Consider the following 18,264-nt stretch of genomic DNA (forward strand, 5'->3'; position numbering starts at 1 on the left):
CTAACTCACACCCAGTCCCGTTCACTCCATCCCCCCCTGTGCTCACTGCCCGTGTCCTAACTCACACCCAGACCCGTTCACCCCAGCACCCCCTGTGCTCACTGCCCCGTGTCCTAACTCACACCCAGTCCCGTTCACCCATCACCCCCTGTGCTCACTGCCCCGTGTCCTAACTCACACCCAGTCCCGTTCACCCATCACCCCCTGTGCTCACTGCCCCGTGTCCTAACTCACACCCAGTCCCGTTCACCCATCACCCCCTGTGCTCACTGCCCCGTGTCCTAACTCACACCAGTCCCGTTCACCCATCACCCCCTGTGCTCACTGCCCCGTGTCCTAACTCACACCAAGTCCCGGTCACCCATCACCCCCTGTGCTCACTGCCTCGTGTCCTAACTCACACCCAGTCCCGTTCACACCATCACCCCCTGTGCTCACTGCCCCGTGTCCTAACTCACACCCAGTCCCGTTCACCCATCCCCCCCTGTGCTCACTGCCCCGTGTCCTAACTCACACCCAGACCCGTTCACCCAGCACCCCTGTGCTCACTGCCCCGTGTCCTAACTCACACCCAGTCCCGTTCACCCATCACCCCCTGTGCTCACTGACCCGTGTCCTAACTCACACCCAGTCCCGTTCACTCATCACCCCCTGTGCTCACTGCCCCGTGTCCTAACTCACACCCAGTCCCGTTCACCCATCACCCCTGTGCTCACTGCCCGTGTCCTAACTCACACCCAGTCCCGTTCACCCACACCCCCTGTGCTCACTGCCCCGTGTCCTAACTCACACCAAGTCCCGGTCACCCATCACCCCTGTGCTCGTTCAACTGCATTGGCTTCCGGTTCAGCAACGCCTCGATTTTAAAAATCTCATCATTGCTTTCACATCCCTGCATGGCCTCGCCCTCTTTATCTCTCGTCTCCTACAACACTCCCTATCTCTCTCTGTAACCTCCAGCCCCTACAACCCTCCCTATCTCTGTAACCTCCAGCCCTACAACCCTCCCTATTTCTGTAACCTCCCCCAGCCCCTACAATCCTCCCTATCTCTGTAACCTCCTCCAGCCCCTACAACCCTCCCTATCTCTGTAACCTCCCCAGCCCCTACAACCCTCCCTATCTCTGTAACCTCCCCCAGCCCCTACAACCCTCCCTATCTCTGTAACCTCCCCCAGCCCCTACAACCCTCCCTATCTCTGTAACCTCCCCCAGCCCCTACAACCCTCCCTATCTCTGTAATCTCCTCCAGCCCCTACAACCCTCCCTATCTCTGTAACCTCCTCCAGCCCCTACAACCCTCCCTATCTCTGTAACCTCCTCCAGCCACTACAAACCTATCTCTGTAACCTCCTCCAGCCCCGACAACCCTCCCTATCTCTGTAACCTCCTCCAGCCCCTACAACCCTCCCTATCTCTGTAACCTCCTCCAGCCACTACAAACCTATCTCTGTAACCTCCTCCAGCCCCGACTACCCTCCCTATCTCTGTAACCTCCTCCAGCCCCTACAACCCTCCCGATCTCTGTAACCTCCTCCAGCCCCTACAACCCTCCCTATCTCTGTAACCTCCTCCAGCCCTACAACCCTCCGTCTGTGTAACCTCCTCCAGCCCCTACAACCCTCCCTATCTCTGTAACCTCCTCCAGCCCTACAACCTTCCATATCTCTGTAACCTCCTCCAGCCCCGACAAACCTATCTCTGTAACCTCCTCCAGCCCTACAACCCTCCCTATCTGTAACCTCCTCCAGTCCCTACAACCCTCCCTATCTCTAACCTCCTCCAGCCCCTACAACCCTCCGAGATCTCTGCAACCTCCTACAACCCTCCCTCTCTAACCTCCTCCAGCCCCTACAACCCTCCCTATCTCTAACCTCCTCCAGCCCCAACAACCGTCCGAGATCTCTGTAACCTCCTCCAGCCCTACAACCTTCCCTATCTCTGTAACCTCCTCCAGCCCTACAACCCTCCCTATCTCTGTAACCTCCTCCAGTCCCTACAACCCTCCCTATCTCTAACCTCCTCCAGCCCCTACAACCCTCCCTATCTCTGTAACCTCCTCCAGTCCCTCCAACCCTCCCTATCTCTAACCTCCTCCAGCCCCTACAACCCTCCGAGATCTCTGCAACCTCCTCCAATTCTGGCCTCTCGCGCATCCCTCGATTTCCATCACCTCACCAGTGGCGGCCGTGCCTTCAGCTGCCTGGGCTCTGAGCTCTGAGATTCCCTCCCTAAACCTCTCCGTCACTCTCTCTCCTCCTTTAAGACGCTCCTTAAAACCCACCTCTTTCGGTCACCTGCCCTCATATCTCCTTGTGTGTCTCGGTGTCAGATTGTGTTTGATGAACGCTCCTGCGAATCGCCTTGGGACGTTGGCTGATGTTAAAGGCGCTATACAACTGCAAGCTGTTGTTGTAAGGCGAGGTAGGGAAGAGGAGAATATACAATGCTCGTGCTAACTCAATGAAAGAACCAGCAATTACTCACTTTCCGGCTCTTCAAAACGACACGTTACATTCTCCATCCCTCTCAAACGCCTATTCCATTCAGAGATATGTTTTTCCTTAAATATAGTCTTTAAACTGCTGCAGTATCACTCCATTTAAATTAAAATGAGGTTGGGGGTGGGTGTGGGCAGATATCAGTGTGAGCTCACAGACAGATCACATCTCACAAAGGGGAAGTGCGGGCTGTCACCCTTAAGTATTTAAAGGCCACAGCTTTCATGGGATCTTGCCGTGCGCAAATTTGTAGCCGAGTTTTGCCACTCAAAGTCACTGGCCAGTGACCCCGGGGTTAGAGGGGGAAATCAGCCAGGGTTCCTGCTCCTGATCACTGTCCAGTGACCCCTGGGTTGGAGAGAAGTGAAATCAGCCAGGGTTCCTGCTCCTGATCACTGTCCACTGACCCCTGGGATAGAGGGGGGAAATCAGCCAGGGTTCGTGCTCCTGATCACTGTCCAGTGACCCCTGGGTTAGAGAGAGAGAGAGGAAATCAGCCATTGTTCCTGCTCCTGATCCCTGCCCAGTGACCCCTGGGTTAGAGAGAGGGGAAATCAGCCAGGGTTCCTGCTCCTGATCACTGTCCAGTGACCCCTGGGTTAGAGGGGAAATCAGCCAGGGTTCCTGCTCCTGATCACTGCCCAGTGACCCCTGGGTTAGAGAGAGAGGAAATCAGCCAGGGTTCCTTCTCCTGATCACTGTCCAGTGACCGCTGGGTTAGAGAGAGGGGAAATCAGCCAGGGTTCCTGCTCCTGATCACTGCCCAGTGACCCTTGGGTTAGAGAGAGGGGAAATCAGCCAGGGTTCCTGCTCCTGATCACTGCCCAGTGACCCCTGTGTTAGAGAGAGGGGAAATCAGCCAGGGTTCCTGCTCCTGATCGCTGCCCAGTGACCCCTGGATTAGAGAGAGGGGAAATCAGCCAGTGTTCCTGCTCCTGATCACTGCCCAGTGACCCCTGGGTTAGAGAGAGGGGAAATCAGCCAGGGTTCCTGCTCCTGATCACTGCCCAGTGACCCCTGGGTTAGAGAGAGGGGAAATCAGCCAGGGTTCCTGCTCCTGATCACTGCCCAGTGACCCCGGGGTTAGAGAGAGGGGAAATCTGCCAGGGTTCCTGCTCCTGATCACTGTCCAGTGACCCCTGGGTTAGAGAGAGGGGAAATCAGCCAGGGTTCCTGCTCCTGATCGCTGCCCAGTGACCCCTGGGTTAGAGAGAGGGGAAATCAGCCAGGGTTCCTGCTCCTGATCACTGCCCAGTGACTCCTGGGTTAGAGAGAGGGGAAATCAGCCAGGGTTCGTGCTCCTGATCACTGTCCAGTGACCCCTGGGTTAGAGAGAGGGGAAATCAGCCAGGGTTCCTGCTCCTGATCACTGTCCCTGACCCCTGGGTTAGAGAGAGGGGAAATCAGCCAGGGTTCCTGCTCCTGATCACTGTCCAGTGACCCCTGGGTTAGAGAGAGCGGAAATCAGCCAGGGTTCCTGCTCCTGATCGCTGTCCAGTGACACCTGGGTTAGAGAGAGAGGAAATCAGCCAGGGTTCCTGCTCCTGATCACTGTCCAGTGACCCCTGGGTTAGAGAGAGAGGAAATCAGCCAGGGTTCCTGCTCCTGATCGCTGTCCAGTGACCCCTGGGTTAGAGAGAGAGGAAATCAGCCAGGGTTCCTGCTCCTGATCACTGTCCAGTGACCCCTGGGTTAGAGAGAGGGGAAATCAGCCAGGGTTCCTGCTTCTGATCACTGTCCAGTGACCCCTGGGTTAGAGAGAGAGGTGAAAACAGCCAGGGTTCCTGCTCCTGATCACTGTCCAGTGACCCCTGGGTTAGAGAGAGCGGAAATCAGCCAGGGTTCCTGCTCCTGATCGCTGTCCAGTGACCCCTGGGTTAGAGAGAGAGGAAATCAGCCAGGGTTCCTGCTCCTGATCACTGTCCAGTGACCCCTGGGTTAGAGAGAGAGGAAATCAGCCAGGGTTCCTGCTCCTGATCGCTGTCCAGTGACCCCTGGGTTAGAGAGAGAGGAAATCAGCCAGGGTTCCTGCTCCTGATCACTGTCCAGTGACCCCTGGGTTAGAGAGAGGGGAAATCAGCCAGGGTTCCTGCTTCTGATCACTGTCCAGTGACCCCTGGGTTAGAGAGAGGGGAAATCAGCCAGGGTTCCTGCTCCTGATCACTGTCCAGTGACCCCTGGGTTAGAGAGAGGGGAAATCAGCCAGGGTTCCTGCTTCTGATCACTGTCCAGTGACCCCTGGGTTAGAGAGAGGGGAAATCAGCCAGGGTTCCTGCTTCTGATCACTGTCCAGTGACCCCTGGGTTAGAGAGAGAGGGGAAATCAGCCAGGGTTCCTGCTCCTGATCACTGTCCAGTGACCCCTGGGTTAGAGAGAGGGGAAATCAGTCAGGGTTCCTGCTCCTGATCACTGCCCAGTGATCCCTGGGTTAGAGAGAGGGGAAATCAGCCAGGGTTCCTGCTCCTGATCACTGTCCAGTGACCCCTGGGTTAGAGAGAGGGGGAAATCAGCCAGGGTTCCTGCTCCTGATCACTGTCCAGTGACCCCTGGGTTAGAGAGAGGGGGAAATCAGCCAGGGTTCCTGCTCCTGATCACTGTCCAGTGATCCCTGGGTTAGAGAGAGGGGAAATCAGCCAGGGTTCCTGCTCCTGATCACTGCCCAGTGACCCCTGGGTTAGAGAGAGAGGAAATCAGCCAGGGTTCCTGCTCCTGATCACTGTCCAGTGACCCCTGGGTTAGAGAGAGAGGAAATCAGCCAGGGTTCCTGCTCCTGATCGCTGTCCAGTGACCCCTGGGTTAGAGAGAGAGGAAATCAGCCAGGGTTCCTGCTCCTGATCGCTGTCCAGTGACCCCTGGGTTAGAGAGAGAGGAAATCAGCCAGGGTTCCTGCTCCTGATCACTGTCCAGTGACCCCTGGCTTAGAGAGAGGGGAAATCAGCCAGGGTTCCTGCTTCTGATCACTGTCCAGTGACCCCTGGGTTAGAGAGAGGGGAAATCAGCCAGGGTTCCTGCTCCTGATCACTGTCCAGTGACCCCTGGGTGAGAGAGAGGGGAAATCAGCCAGGGTTCCTGCTTCTGATCACTGTCCAGTGACCCCTGGGTTAGAGAGAGGGGAAATCAGCCAGGGTTCCTGCTTCTGATCACTGTCCAGTGACCCCTGGGTTAGAGAGAGGGGAAATCAGCCAGGGTTCCTGCTCCTGATCACTGTCCAGTGACCCCTGGGTTAGAGAGAGGGGAAATCAGCCAGGGTTCCTGCTTCTGATCACTGTCCAGTGACCCCTGGGTTAGAGAGAGGGGAAATCAGCCAGGGTTCCTGCTTCTGATCACTGTCCAGTGACCCCTGGGTTAGAGAGAGAGGGGAAATCAGCCAGGGTTCCTGCTCCTGATCACTGTCCAGTGACCCCTGGGTTAGAGAGAGGGGAAATCAGTCAGGGTTCCTGCTCCTGATCACATTCCACTGACCCCTGGGTTAGAGAGAGGGGGAAATCAGCCAGGGTTCCTGCTCCTGATCACTGTCCAGTGACCCCTGGGTTAGAGAGAGGGGAAATCAGCCAGGGTTCCTGCTCCTGATCACTGTCCAGTGACCCCTGGGTTAGAGAGAGGGGAAATCAGCCAGGGTTCCTGCTCCTGATCACTGTCCAGTGACCCCTGGGTTAGAGAGAGGGGGAAATCAGCCAGGGTTCCTGCTCCTGATCACTGTCCAGTGACCCCTGGGTTAGAGAGAGGGGGAAATCAGCCAGGGTTCCTGCTCCTGATCACTGCCCAGTGATCCCTGGGTTAGAGAGAGGGGAAATCAGCCAGGGTTCCTGCTCCTGATCACTGTCCAGTGACCCCTGGGTTAGAGAGAGGGGGAAATCAGCCAGGGTTCCTGCTCCTGATCACTGTCCAGTGACCCCTGGGTTAGAGAGAGGGGGAAATCAGCCAGGGTTCCTGCTCCTGATCACTGCCCAGTGATCCCTGGGTTAGAGAGAGGGGAAATCAGCCAGGGTTCCTGCTCCTGATCACTGTCCAGTGACCCCTGGGTTAGAGAGAGGGGAAATCAGCCAGGGTTCCTGCTCCTGATCATTGCCCAGTGACCCCTGGGTTAGAGAGAGGGGAAATCAGCCAGGGTTCCTGCTCCTGATCACTGCCCAGTGACCCCTGGGTTAGAGAGAGGGGAAATCAGCCAGGGTTCCTGCTCCTGATCACTGCCCAGTGACCCCTGGGTTAGAGAGAGGGGGAAATCAGCCAGGGTTCCTGCTCCTGATCACTGCCCAGTCACCCCTGGGTTAGAGAGAGGGGAAATCAGCCAGGGTTCCTGCTCCTGATCACTGCCCAGTGACCCCTGGGTTAGAGAGAGGGGGAAATCAGCCAGGGTTCCTGCTCCTGATCACTGCCCAGTCACCCCTGGGTTAGAGAGAGGGGAAATCAGCCAGGGTTCCTGCTCCTGATCACTGTCCAGTGACCCCTGGGTTAGAGAGAGGGGAAATCAGCCAGGGTTCCTGCTCCTGATCACTGTCCAGTGACCCCTGGGTTAGAGAGAGGAGAAATCAGCCAGGGTTCCTGCTCCTGCTCACTGTCCAGACCCCGGGGTTAGAGAGAGGGGAAATCAGCCTGGGTTCCTGCTCCTGATCACTGCCCAGTGACCCCTGGGTTAGAGAGAGAGGGGAAATCAGCCAGGGTTCCTGCTCCTGATCACTGTCCAGTGACCCCTGGGTTAGAGAGAGGGGAAATCAGCCTGGGTTCCTGCTCCTGATCACTGCCCAGTGACCCCTGGGTTAGAGAGAGAGGGGAAATCAGCCTGGGTTCCTGCTCCTGATCACTGCCCAGTGACCCCTGGGTTAGAGAGAGAGGGGAAATCAGCCCGGGTTCCTGCTCCTGATCACTGCCCAGTGACCCCTGGGTTAGAGAGAGAGGAAATCAGCCAGGGTTCCTGCTCCTGATCACTGTCCAGTGACCCTGGGTTAGAGAGAGAGGGGAAATCAGCCAGGGTTCCTGCTCCTGATCACTGTCCAGTGACCTCTGGGTTAGAGAGAGGGGAAATCAGCCAGGGTTCCTGCTCCTGATCACTGCCCAGTGACCTCTGGGTTAGAGAGAGAGGAAATCAGCCAGGGTTCCTGCTCCTGATCAGTGCCCAGTGACCCCTGGGTTAGAGAGAGGGGAAATCAGCCAGGGTTCCTGCTCCTGCTCACTGCCCAGTGACCCCTGGGTTAGAGAGAGGGGAAATCAGCCCGGGTTCCTGCTCCTGATCACTGCCCAGTGACCCCTGGGTTAGAGAGAGGGGGAAATCAGCCAGGGTTCCTGCTCCTGATCACTGCCCAGTGACCCCTGGGTTAGAGAGAGAGGAAATCAGCCAGGGTTCCTGCTCCTGATCACTGCCCAGTGACCCCTGGGTTAGAGAGAGGGGAAATCAGCCAGGGTTCCTGCTCCTGATCACTGTCCAGTGACCCCTGGGTTAGAGAGAGGGGAAATCAGCCAGGGTTCCTGCTCCTGATCACTGTCCAGTGACCCCTGGGTTAGAGAGAGGGGAAATCAGCCAGGGTTCCTGCTCCTGATCACTGTCCAGTGACTCCTGGGTTAGAGAGAGAGAGGAAATCAGCCAGGGTTCCTGCTCCCGATCACTGTCCAGTGACCCGTGGGTTAGAGAGAGGGGAAATCAGCCAGGGTTCCTGCTCCTGCTCACTGTCCAGTGACCCCTGGGTTAGAGAGAGGGGAAATCAGCCAGGGTTCCTGCTCCTGATCACTGTCCCTGACCCCTGGGTTAGAGAGAGAGGGGAAATCAGCCAGGGTTCCTGCTCCTGATCACTGCCCAGTGACCCTTGGGTTAGAGAGAGGGGAAATCAGCCAGGGTTCTGCTCCTGATCACTGTCCAGTGACCCCTGGGTTAGAGAGAGGGGAAATCAGCCAGTGTTCCTGCTCCTGATCACTGCCCAGTGACCCCTGGGTTAGAGAGAGGGGGAATCAGCCAGGGTTCTGCTCCTGATCACTGCCCAGTGACCCCTGGGTTAGAGAGAGGGGGAATCAGCCAGGGTTCCTGCTCCTGATCACTGTCCAGTGATCCCTGGGGTTAGAGAGAGAGGAAATCAGCCAGGGTTCCTGCTCCTGATCACTGTCCAGTGACCCCTGGGTTAGACAGCCAGACAGAGTGAATACACACGCTGAAGATGGGCTGCTGAATTTTTAGTGTTTTTAGTGTTTAAAGTGGGGAAAAAAAAGGTTCATTTCAAGTTTAAAAAGGTTTTAAAGTTAAATCTAGTTCTAGTTAAGTTAGTTTAGTTTGTTTAGTTAAGTTTAAGTTTAGTTTAGTCTAGATTAAGTAAGAAAGGAAAAGACCACCAAAGGAAAAAAAACCAGAGGAAACTAGAAAAAAAAAAGCCAAAGAAAAAAAAAAAAAAAAAAAGAAATAAGGGAAAAAAAAACAAACGGGGCCACAGCAGCAGCAGAAGCAAGGTGACTCGGCCGCATCGGGAACCGAGGCGCGAAGGCCGCACGGAGACGCAGCAGCAGCCGGAGCGAGGAGACTCGGGGAGGCCGCTTCGGGAAACGAGGCGAATCGGGGAGGCCGCACGGAGACGCAGCGGCAGCCGGAACGAGGTGACTCGGGGAGCCCGAGCGGCGAACGAGACACGGCCCGATCGGCGGCCGCAGTCCAGCACCCGAGCGACGACCGCAGTCCAGCACCCGAGCGACGGCCGCAGTCCAGCACCCGAGCGACGACCGCAGTCCAGCACCCGAACGGCGAACGAGGCACAACCCGAGCGGCGGCTGGGCTAGAAAGCCCGGGAAAGGCCCGAGGAGCCAGGCCCAGAGACCTCTGAGGAGAAGGGGAGCAACCAGAAGGCTTCCAGAAGCAAACCAAGACTGTGAGTACAGGGCCCAGGGAGGGAGACTGAAGCCAGGGAAAGGCCCGAGGAGCCAGGCCGAGACAGAGGCACAGAGACCTCTGAGGGGGAGGGGAACAGCCCGAAGGCACCGGGAAACAGCGGCTCACAGACCCAGACCTGAGAAGGGTGAACCCAGAAGCCGAGGCCCAGGGACCACGGGGTCGGAGAGGGGGACCGGGAAAGTTCGCGAACAGGGAGAGGGAAACACCAAACCCGGGGCCCCAGAAAAGCTTATTCTAAGATCAACAATACTTTACCAAAAATGAGCGAATCAGAAGATCCACAACAGCCCCGCTTCCAGATTCCCCCCAACACCGCAAAAAAAGCTATAAAAGCGATCAAGCATGAGCAGATGAGAGAAAAACCAGAAACACTTTTTGCTGACTGTTACAACAATGGGACAAAAAGTAACCTCATTTTCTACTCAGATCAGCCAGTGGCTTGGATCACAGCAATAAAATCACACTATACCAATGTTAAGCTAGAAAATACCGCAAATGGGTCCATAATGAAAATTAACACACCAGGAGACAGTTCAACTACGACGGTCAACGCGTACAATACCGGGACAATATTAGTGCAAGGCAACCTCGACAAATTTGCAACGGCCTTCAGGACACTGAAAAAATTAACTAAGGGGGGAAGGAACAGCCCCAGAGTGGCCCGCACTCCCCCCAACATTGACAACTTACCAGGAGAAAATCTGCCTGGTCAGGAGGTGAACGAGCCACACAGTTCAAACCAGACACCAACCCCGGGGAACCACAGCCACACGATACAACTGACAAACCCCAGCATAACTACCAGGGAGGAAGCCACACATAGTCCCCCTACCATTCCCAGCTCACCAAGAGAAGAGCAGCATAGCCAGGAAGTGAGTGAGCCCTCCAGGGCCGACCAGCCTAGCCAGGAAGTGAGTGAGCCTACCAGGGCCGACCAGGCACATACCCCGGGATCACACAGCCAGATACAACCAAAAGATAAATTTAATCAATTAGAGATAGAGGTGGTTAAACTTAGAGAGGACTTCCTCAAAATGAATGACTATCAAAATCAGGAGAGGGAGAGACACAAGAGAGAGCTGAAGCTACTTGAGAACCAGGTGAATCTACTTAGGAATCAGGTGAAAGAGCTGCAGGAAAAAGAAGAGAGCCATAGAGGAGAGATAACACCATTAGACCAGCAACCAGAGGCTAGAGATAAGACAAGGCAGAGCCGGACGGAACGGCTGCACTCCCACATGGAACAAAAGCAACAGACACACAATACAAGGGGTGCCACACAGACCGACCAGCATACTGATTCGCAATCTTCCCCCACCACCGTGGAACCACAAGCGGGCCGCTCACAAGAGGTACGCACACACCAGACACCCCAGCCCAGCACACACACTGAGTCCAAGCGAAAGCCACCAGACAGTAAACACAAACAAGGCTGACGTCGTAATACTCATAGACTCAAATGGGAAATTTCTATGGGAGAAAAAGCTATTCCCTAGAAGTAAAGTAGAAAAGATCTGGTGCCCAACAACAAACAGAGCCATGGGATGGCTGACCAAAGCCAGATTAGGCTCCCCCCAACACATAATAATACACACGGGCACAAATGACCTAAAGACCCAACAGAAAGAAGTAGCAACATCGCTCAGAGCAATGATTAGGAAAGCAAGCAGTACATTTCCAAACACTAGAATCACTGTTTCCACAATATTGCCGAGAACAGACTTCAACAACAACACAATTCATGAGATAAATGCCAGCATAGCAAGAGACTGCGAATCAAACCACAACGTACACCTGGCCCAACACCCCACCCTCGATGAGGAATGTCTTTACGACCACGTCCACATCCAAAGGCAAAGAATATCGATCCTTGCTAAAGCCCTGAAGGACGTCGCTTTTAACCGGGTCCATACCCAGACTCCAAGAGGACCCCCCCCCGACCACCAGAGATCAGCGGGGTACATATCAGGAACACTACAAGGACCACCAACACACCAACCGAGACCAGAGAGGATCCCCATGCAAAACAACAATGTCAGACCTGCACCACTCCTGTCCCACAGGGGAATAGGACTGCTCCCAGCCAGACAGAGGGAGAGATGCACAGGACGTACGCAATACCTCAGACAGAAACAATCCATTAAGAGACAATAAGCAGATGTGCAGCAGCATCTACTTCCGCCTTATGGATCAAGGACTAATTAATAGAAAGAACTGTAACCAAATTGTATTAACTTTTGTAGACAACTGATGTGATCTTTTTTTTCCCACACTTAGACACGACAAACACGTACCACTCTTTAACCTATCATAGTAAAAGATCAAACTTAACATGAAATCCTTATATATTTCGACCTGGAATATCCAAGGTCTACGCTCTTCACTGCGAGAAGTGAAAAGTAGGACCCCAGAGTTCATAGATGAAACTAAAGACCTAGATATTATCATTTTACAGGAAACTTGGTATAAAGGAAAAGGACACACTGGCTGTCCCCAAGGGTACACTGAGCTGGTGGTGCCCTCCAATAAATTACCAAGTGTAACCCAAGGCAGAGACTCCGGAGGCATACTGATCTGGTTTAAAACAGAACTTAAGAATTACATCAAATTTATAAAAAAGGGCGAAAACCATATGTGGCTCAAACTTGAGAGGGAGATTATCTCAAACACCCAAGATGTTTACATTTGCGCACTTTATATCCCTCCAATCGATTCCCCGTACTTTAAAGAGGACACCTTCTCCAACATGGAGGGGGAAATTATCCAATACCAGGCCCAGGGGAACGTGTTGATCTGTGGGGACCTCAATTCAAGAACGGGCGAAGAACCAGACTTCACCAATAATCAGGGAAACAATTATGTTTTCGGGAATAACCACTTTGACATCCCTTCCCTTCCATACAGGCATAACTGCGACAAGCAGTCAAATACCAACGGAAAACAGCTACTACAGCTCTGTCGAAACCTGGGTCTGTACATTGTCAATGGTAGGTTCATAGGAGACCTCCTAGGAAGATCGACCTATTGCTCACCTCTTGGCTGCAGCACAGTAGACTATATGATTACAGACTTAGACCCATCCTCTTTCAGAGCATTCACAGTCAAACCACAAACAACACTGTCAGATCACAGTCAAATTACTATGTTCCTCAAAAAGACAGAAACAAACAACATAGAAACACAACCCAGTAAACTGTACAACACCAAAAAATCGTACAGATGGGCCAAAAACGACACGGAAAAATACCAGAAAACAATTAGCAATGCATCAACTCAAGCTCTCTTAGACACCTTTCTGGATAACATATACACTCACAATAAAGAAGGCGTAAACCGGGCAGTTAGTAAACTAAACAATATTTTTGATAATTTGGCAACAAATGCAAACTTGAAAGCTCGCAAGAACAAACCCAAAACAAAAAACTATGAAAAATGGTTTGACCGAGATTGCCATAACATGAGGAAAAAACTTAGAAAAATATCAAACCAAAAACACAGACATCCAGAAAACGAGGAACTACGCCTTACTTATTGTCAGACACTAACACAATACAGAAACACACTCAGAACCAAAAAAGAGCAATATATTAAGAATACACTCAGCTCCATGGAGGAATCCATTGATTCCAATTGTTTCTGGGAAAACTTGAAAACACTACACAAAAAACAACACGACGATTTGGCCATTCAAAATGGGGACACATGGGTAAACCACTTTGAAAAATTATACCAGAAAAAAACACTAAGACCAGAGCAACACCAAATATGCAAAAAACTGGAAAAGCTAGAAATGGCCATAAAAGATAACCAAAACCCGCTGGACGCCATAATAACAGAAAAAGAACTTCTTGAAAAACTCAAGGACCTGCGACCAGGAAAAGCCTGCGGGACAGACGGCATACTAAACGAGATGATTAAACACACAGACAACAAAATGAAACTGGCTATCCTAAAACTCTTCAACTTGGTTCTGAGTGTCGGTTATTTCCCTGATATCTGGAACAAAGGACTCATAACGCCCATATACAAAAGTGGGGACAAAATCGACCCAAACAACTATCGAGGCATCTGTGTAAACAGTAACCTGGGGAAGGTATTCTGTAGCATCATAAACAAAAGACTTATAAACTTCCTTGAGGAGCACAATGTCTTGAGTAAAAGCCAAATTGGATTCCTGCCAAACTATAGAACATCCGATCATATCTTCACCCTACAGACCCTAATTGACAAACACGTTCACAATAACAAAAGCAAAATCTACGCATGCTTTGTAGATTTCCAGAAGGCTTTCGACTCCATCTGGCATGACGGTTTATTCCTGAAACTTATCGAAAGTGGGGTAGGAGGGAAAACATATGATGTAATTAAATCAATGTATACAAACAACAAATGTGCAGTTAAAATTGGAGACAAACAAACAAAATACTTCCCACAGGGGCGGGGGGTGACGCAGGGCTCGCCAATCTCACCGACACTCTTTAATATTTACATAAATGGATTGGCAAAACTACTTGAACAATCTACAGCACCCGGCCTCACCCTATATGAATCCAAGGTTAAATTCCTCCTCTATGCAGACGACCTGGTTCTGCTGTCACCTACTAAAGAGGGGCTACAGCAAAACCTGGACCTGCTGGAGTCGTACTGCCAGACTTGGGCCCTGACAATAAATCCCCAAAAAACCAAAGTCCTTGTGTTCCAGCAAAGATCCAAACATCAGGGACCCAAAATAAATTTCACAGTAGGAACAACCAAAATTGAACAAACCACTAACTACACATACTTGGGCTTAAAAATCAGTTCTACGGGAAACTTCAAACTGGCTGTGAATGAACTGAAAGAGAAAGCAAGAAGGGCTTTCTATGCCATCAAAAAATCAATCCAAATAGAAATCCCAATTAGCATTTGGCTCAAAATTTTCAAATCAGTAATTGAACCAATTGCACTCTATGGCAGTGAGGTATGGGGACCGCTAACTCAACAAGAATTTGCAAAATGGGACAAACACCCAATTGAGATCCTACATGCAGAATTCTGTAAAAGTATCCTCCGGACTCAAAGGAAAACAGTAAACAATGCATGCAGGGCGGAACTAGGCCAATATCCATTAATAATCACTATCCAAAAAAGAGCCACCAAATTTTGGAATCACCTACAAATGAGCAATCCCCAATGCTATCACTACGACGCCCTGAAATGCCAAGAGCTGACCATAAAGAAGAATACCCTCAGTCAACTAGTCCTGGGACTCAGTGAAGTAACTACTAACAATACTAACAATAACCAGCCCCAGGACAGTGACAGGGTAACACAAAGAATTCGACCCAACACAATCGTCGCTAAGCAAAAGGAAAAATATCTGACATATTGGGCAGAAACAACAAAAACCCAAAGCAAACTCAATTGCTACTTGGCCCTAAACAGACAATACAACATAGCTGATTACCTGACCATGGTAAAGGATAACAAACTGAGAAGAACCTTGACAAGGTACAGACTTAGCGAACATAGCCTAGCGATCGAAAAAGGCAGACACAGGCAGACCAGGCTGCCAAGAGAGGACAGGATATGCTCTCACTGCAGTCAGGGAGTGGTGGAGACAGAGATGCACTTCCTCACAGCTTGTGGAAAATATCAGGGCATCAGGGAGAATTTCTACCAAAAATTCTCACAAATATGCCCTGATTTCAGAAATCTGAATGACAACCAAAAACTCCCATTCCTACTGGGAGAGGAGAGAAGCTGTGTAACGCTGGCGGCGCACTATGTTGCAGCTTGCCATGAACAGAGGGACAACCAGTAAGCTAAGAAAAAAATATATATAAACAATGCGAATGTATATTTATACACTCAGGGATATACCTGTTTATACACTGTATGAATAGAACTGCGTTTATGTGCTGAACCATAAATGTATTTTGATGCTTTGGCAACATAAGATGTAACTTATCATGCCAATAAAGCGATTTAAATTGTAATTGTAGAGAGAGGGGAAATCAGCCAGGGTTCCTGCTCCTGATCACTGCCCAGTGACCCCTGGGTTAGAGAGAGAGGAAATCAGCCAGGGTTCCTGCTCCTGATCACTGCCCAGTGACCCCTGGGTTAGAGAGAGAGGGGAAATCAGCCAGGGTTCCTGCTCCTGATCACTGTCCAGTGACCCCTGGGTTAGAGAGAGGGGAAATCAGCCAGGGTTCCTGCTCCTGATCACTGTCCAGTGACCCCTGGGTTAGAGAGAGGGGAAATCAGCCAGGGTTCCTGCTCCTGATCACTGTCCAGTGACCCCTGGGTTAGAGAGAGAGGGGAAATCAGCCAGGGTTCCTGCTCCTGATCACTGTCCAGTGACCCCTGGGTTAGAGAGAGAGGGGAAATCAGCCAGGGTTCCTGCTCCTGATCACTGCCCAGTGACCCCGGGGTTAGAGAGAGGAGAAATCAGCCAGGGTTCCTGCTCCTGATCACTGCCCAGTGACCCCTGGGTTAGAGAGAGGGGAAATCAGTCAGGGTTCCTGCTCCTGATCACTGCCCAGTGACCCCTGGGTTAGAGAGAGGTGAAATCAGTCAGGGTTCCTGCTCCTGATCACTGTCCAGTGACCCCTGGGTTAGAGAGAGTGGAAATCAGCCAGGGTTCCTGCTCCTGATCACTGTCCAGTGACCCCTGGGTTAGAGAGAGTGGAAATCAGCCAGGGTTCCTGCTCCTGATCACTGCCCAGTGACCCCTCGGTTAGAGAGAGGGGAAATCAGCCAGGGTTCCTGCTCCTGATCACTGTCCAGTGACCCCTGGGTTAGAGAGAGAGGAAATCAGCCAGGGTTCCTGCTCCTGATCACTGTCCAGTGACCCCTGGGTTAGAGGGGGAAATCAGCCAGGGCTCCTGCTCCTGATCACTGCCCAGTGACCCCCTGGGTTAGAGAGAGAGGGGAAATCAGCCAGGGTTCCTGCTCCTGATCACTGTCCAGTGACCCCTGGGTTAGAGAGAGGGGAAATCAGCCAGGGTTCCTGCTCCTGATCACTGCCCAGTGACCCCTGGGTTAGAGAGAGAGGAAATCAGCCAGGGTTCCTGCTCCTGATCACTGCCCAGTGACCCCTGGGTTAGAGAGAGAGGAAATCAGCCAGGGTTCCTGCTCCTGATCACTGCCCAGTGACCCCTGGGTTAGAGAGAGAGGAAATCAGCCAGGGTTCCTGCTCCTGATCACTGCCCAGTGACCCCTGGGTTAGAGAGAGGGGAAATCAGCCAGGGTTCCTGCTCCTGATCACTGCCCAGTGACCCCTGGGTTAGAGAGAGGGGAAATCAGCCAGGGTTCCTGCTCCTGATCACTGCCCAGTGACCCCGGGGTTAGAGAGAGAGGAAATCAGCCAGGGTTCCTGCTCCTGATCACTGCCCAGTGACCCCTGGGTTAGAGAGAGAGGAAATCAGCCAGGGTTCCTGCTCCTGATCACTGCCCAGTGACCCCTGGGTTAGAGAGAGGGGAAATCAGCCAGGGTTCCTGCTCCTGATCACTGTCCAGTGACCCCTGGGTTAGAGAGAGAGGGAAATCAGCCAGGGTTCCTGCTCCTGATCACTGTCCAGTGACCCCTGGGTCCTTTATTTGGCGAGAATGGAACAAACGTGGAGGGGACAGATATTGGGAAAAATGAAGACGCAAAATCCAAAGGTTATCGCAAAATAAAAAGAATCTGCTTTTATTCCGAGTTGATTTCAGGATCTGCGCCTGTTGGAACACAGGGAGCGCGCTGTCCTGAGTGATCGCACACCCCACAAACAACCGTAACAAAGACCAGTCACTGCAAACCCCTGCCCCACATCTCCACTCAATCACCAAATAAAGCTGCTCTCCGAGATATTAATGTACAAATAATTGTTCGTGTCTCTCTACCCCTCTCCACCCATGTCTCTCTCACACTCTACCCATCTCTCTCCTCCCACCGGTCTCGTACTCTTCCCCCTCTTGCCCACGCTCTCAGACACTCCCCGGCTCACTCTCCCCCTCACACACTCACTACCCGCCTCTCTCTCCCTCTATCACGCACACACTCACTACCCATCTCTCCCTATCCCTCTCACACACTCCCTGTCTCACTCACTCACTATCAGACACTCCCCCTCTCACAACCCGTCTCTCCCTATCCCTCTCAGACACTCCCTGTCTCACTCACTCACTATCAGACACTCTCCGTCTCACACACACTCCCTCACTGTCCCCCTCTCTATCTCTAACACACTCTTGCTCTCTCTCCGCTTCACTTGTCCACTCCCTTCAGCCCCTTCTGTTGTCTCTGGAGCTGGTTTTTCTGCAGAATCTTCAGCGTGTCCCTCTTCTCGATCTTCCGCAGTTGTTTCTTCTTCATTCGTTTGATTTTCAGAGGTTTTTGATCTACGGAAGGAGGGAGGGGGGGAAAAAAAAGTGATTCAGTCGCAACAAATCCACGGACTCAGCATTGGGGGGGAGAGAGAGGGAGGGAGGGAGGGGGGGGAGAGAGAGAGAGAGGAGGGAGGGAGGGAGGAGAGGGAGGGGAGAGAGAGAGGGGGAGAGAGAGAGGGGGAGAGAGAGAGGGGGGAGGAGGGAGGGGGGAGGGGGAGGGAGGGAGAGAGGGGAGAGAGAGAGAGGGGAGAGAGGGGGGTGAGAGAGTGGGGGGAGAGAGTGGGGGGGAGGGAGTGGGGGGGGGAGGGAGTGGGGGGGAGGGAGTGGGGGGGAGGGAGTGGGGGGGAGGGAGGGGGGGGGAGGGGGGGAGGGAGGGGGGGGAGGAGGGGGGGGGGAGGGAGGGGGGAGGGAGGGGAGGAGGGGGAGGGAGGGAGGGAGGGGGGGAGGGGAGGGTGGGGAGGGAGGAGGGGGGAGGGAGGGGGGGAGGGAGGGGGGGAGGAGGGAGGGAGAGAGGGAGGGAGGGAGGAGAGTGGGGGGAGGGAGG

General features: G+C 52.8%; 1 protein-coding gene across 1 annotated transcript in view; it reads right to left on the minus strand.

Annotated features, from left to right (window-relative positions):
• The window catches only part of LOC147092221 (RNA-binding region-containing protein 3-like), a 36,173-nt gene extending 18,467 nt beyond the window's left edge, over positions 1 to 17,706 (minus strand). The window contains exon 1 of the mRNA XM_085975574.1: positions 17,603 to 17,706. Within this exon, the coding sequence (XP_085831700.1) occupies positions 17,603 to 17,706 (104 nt within the window). The remainder of the gene's footprint in view (positions 1 to 17,602) is intronic.
• Between the last annotated feature and the right edge of the window lie 558 nt (positions 17,707 to 18,264).

Source organism: Somniosus microcephalus, unplaced genomic scaffold (genome assembly GCF_052327205.1).
Source record: "Somniosus microcephalus isolate GS21.2 unplaced genomic scaffold, FLI_Smic_1.0 unresolved_chr2, whole genome shotgun sequence".
Lineage (NCBI taxonomy): Eukaryota > Metazoa > Chordata > Chondrichthyes > Squaliformes > Somniosidae > Somniosus > Somniosus microcephalus.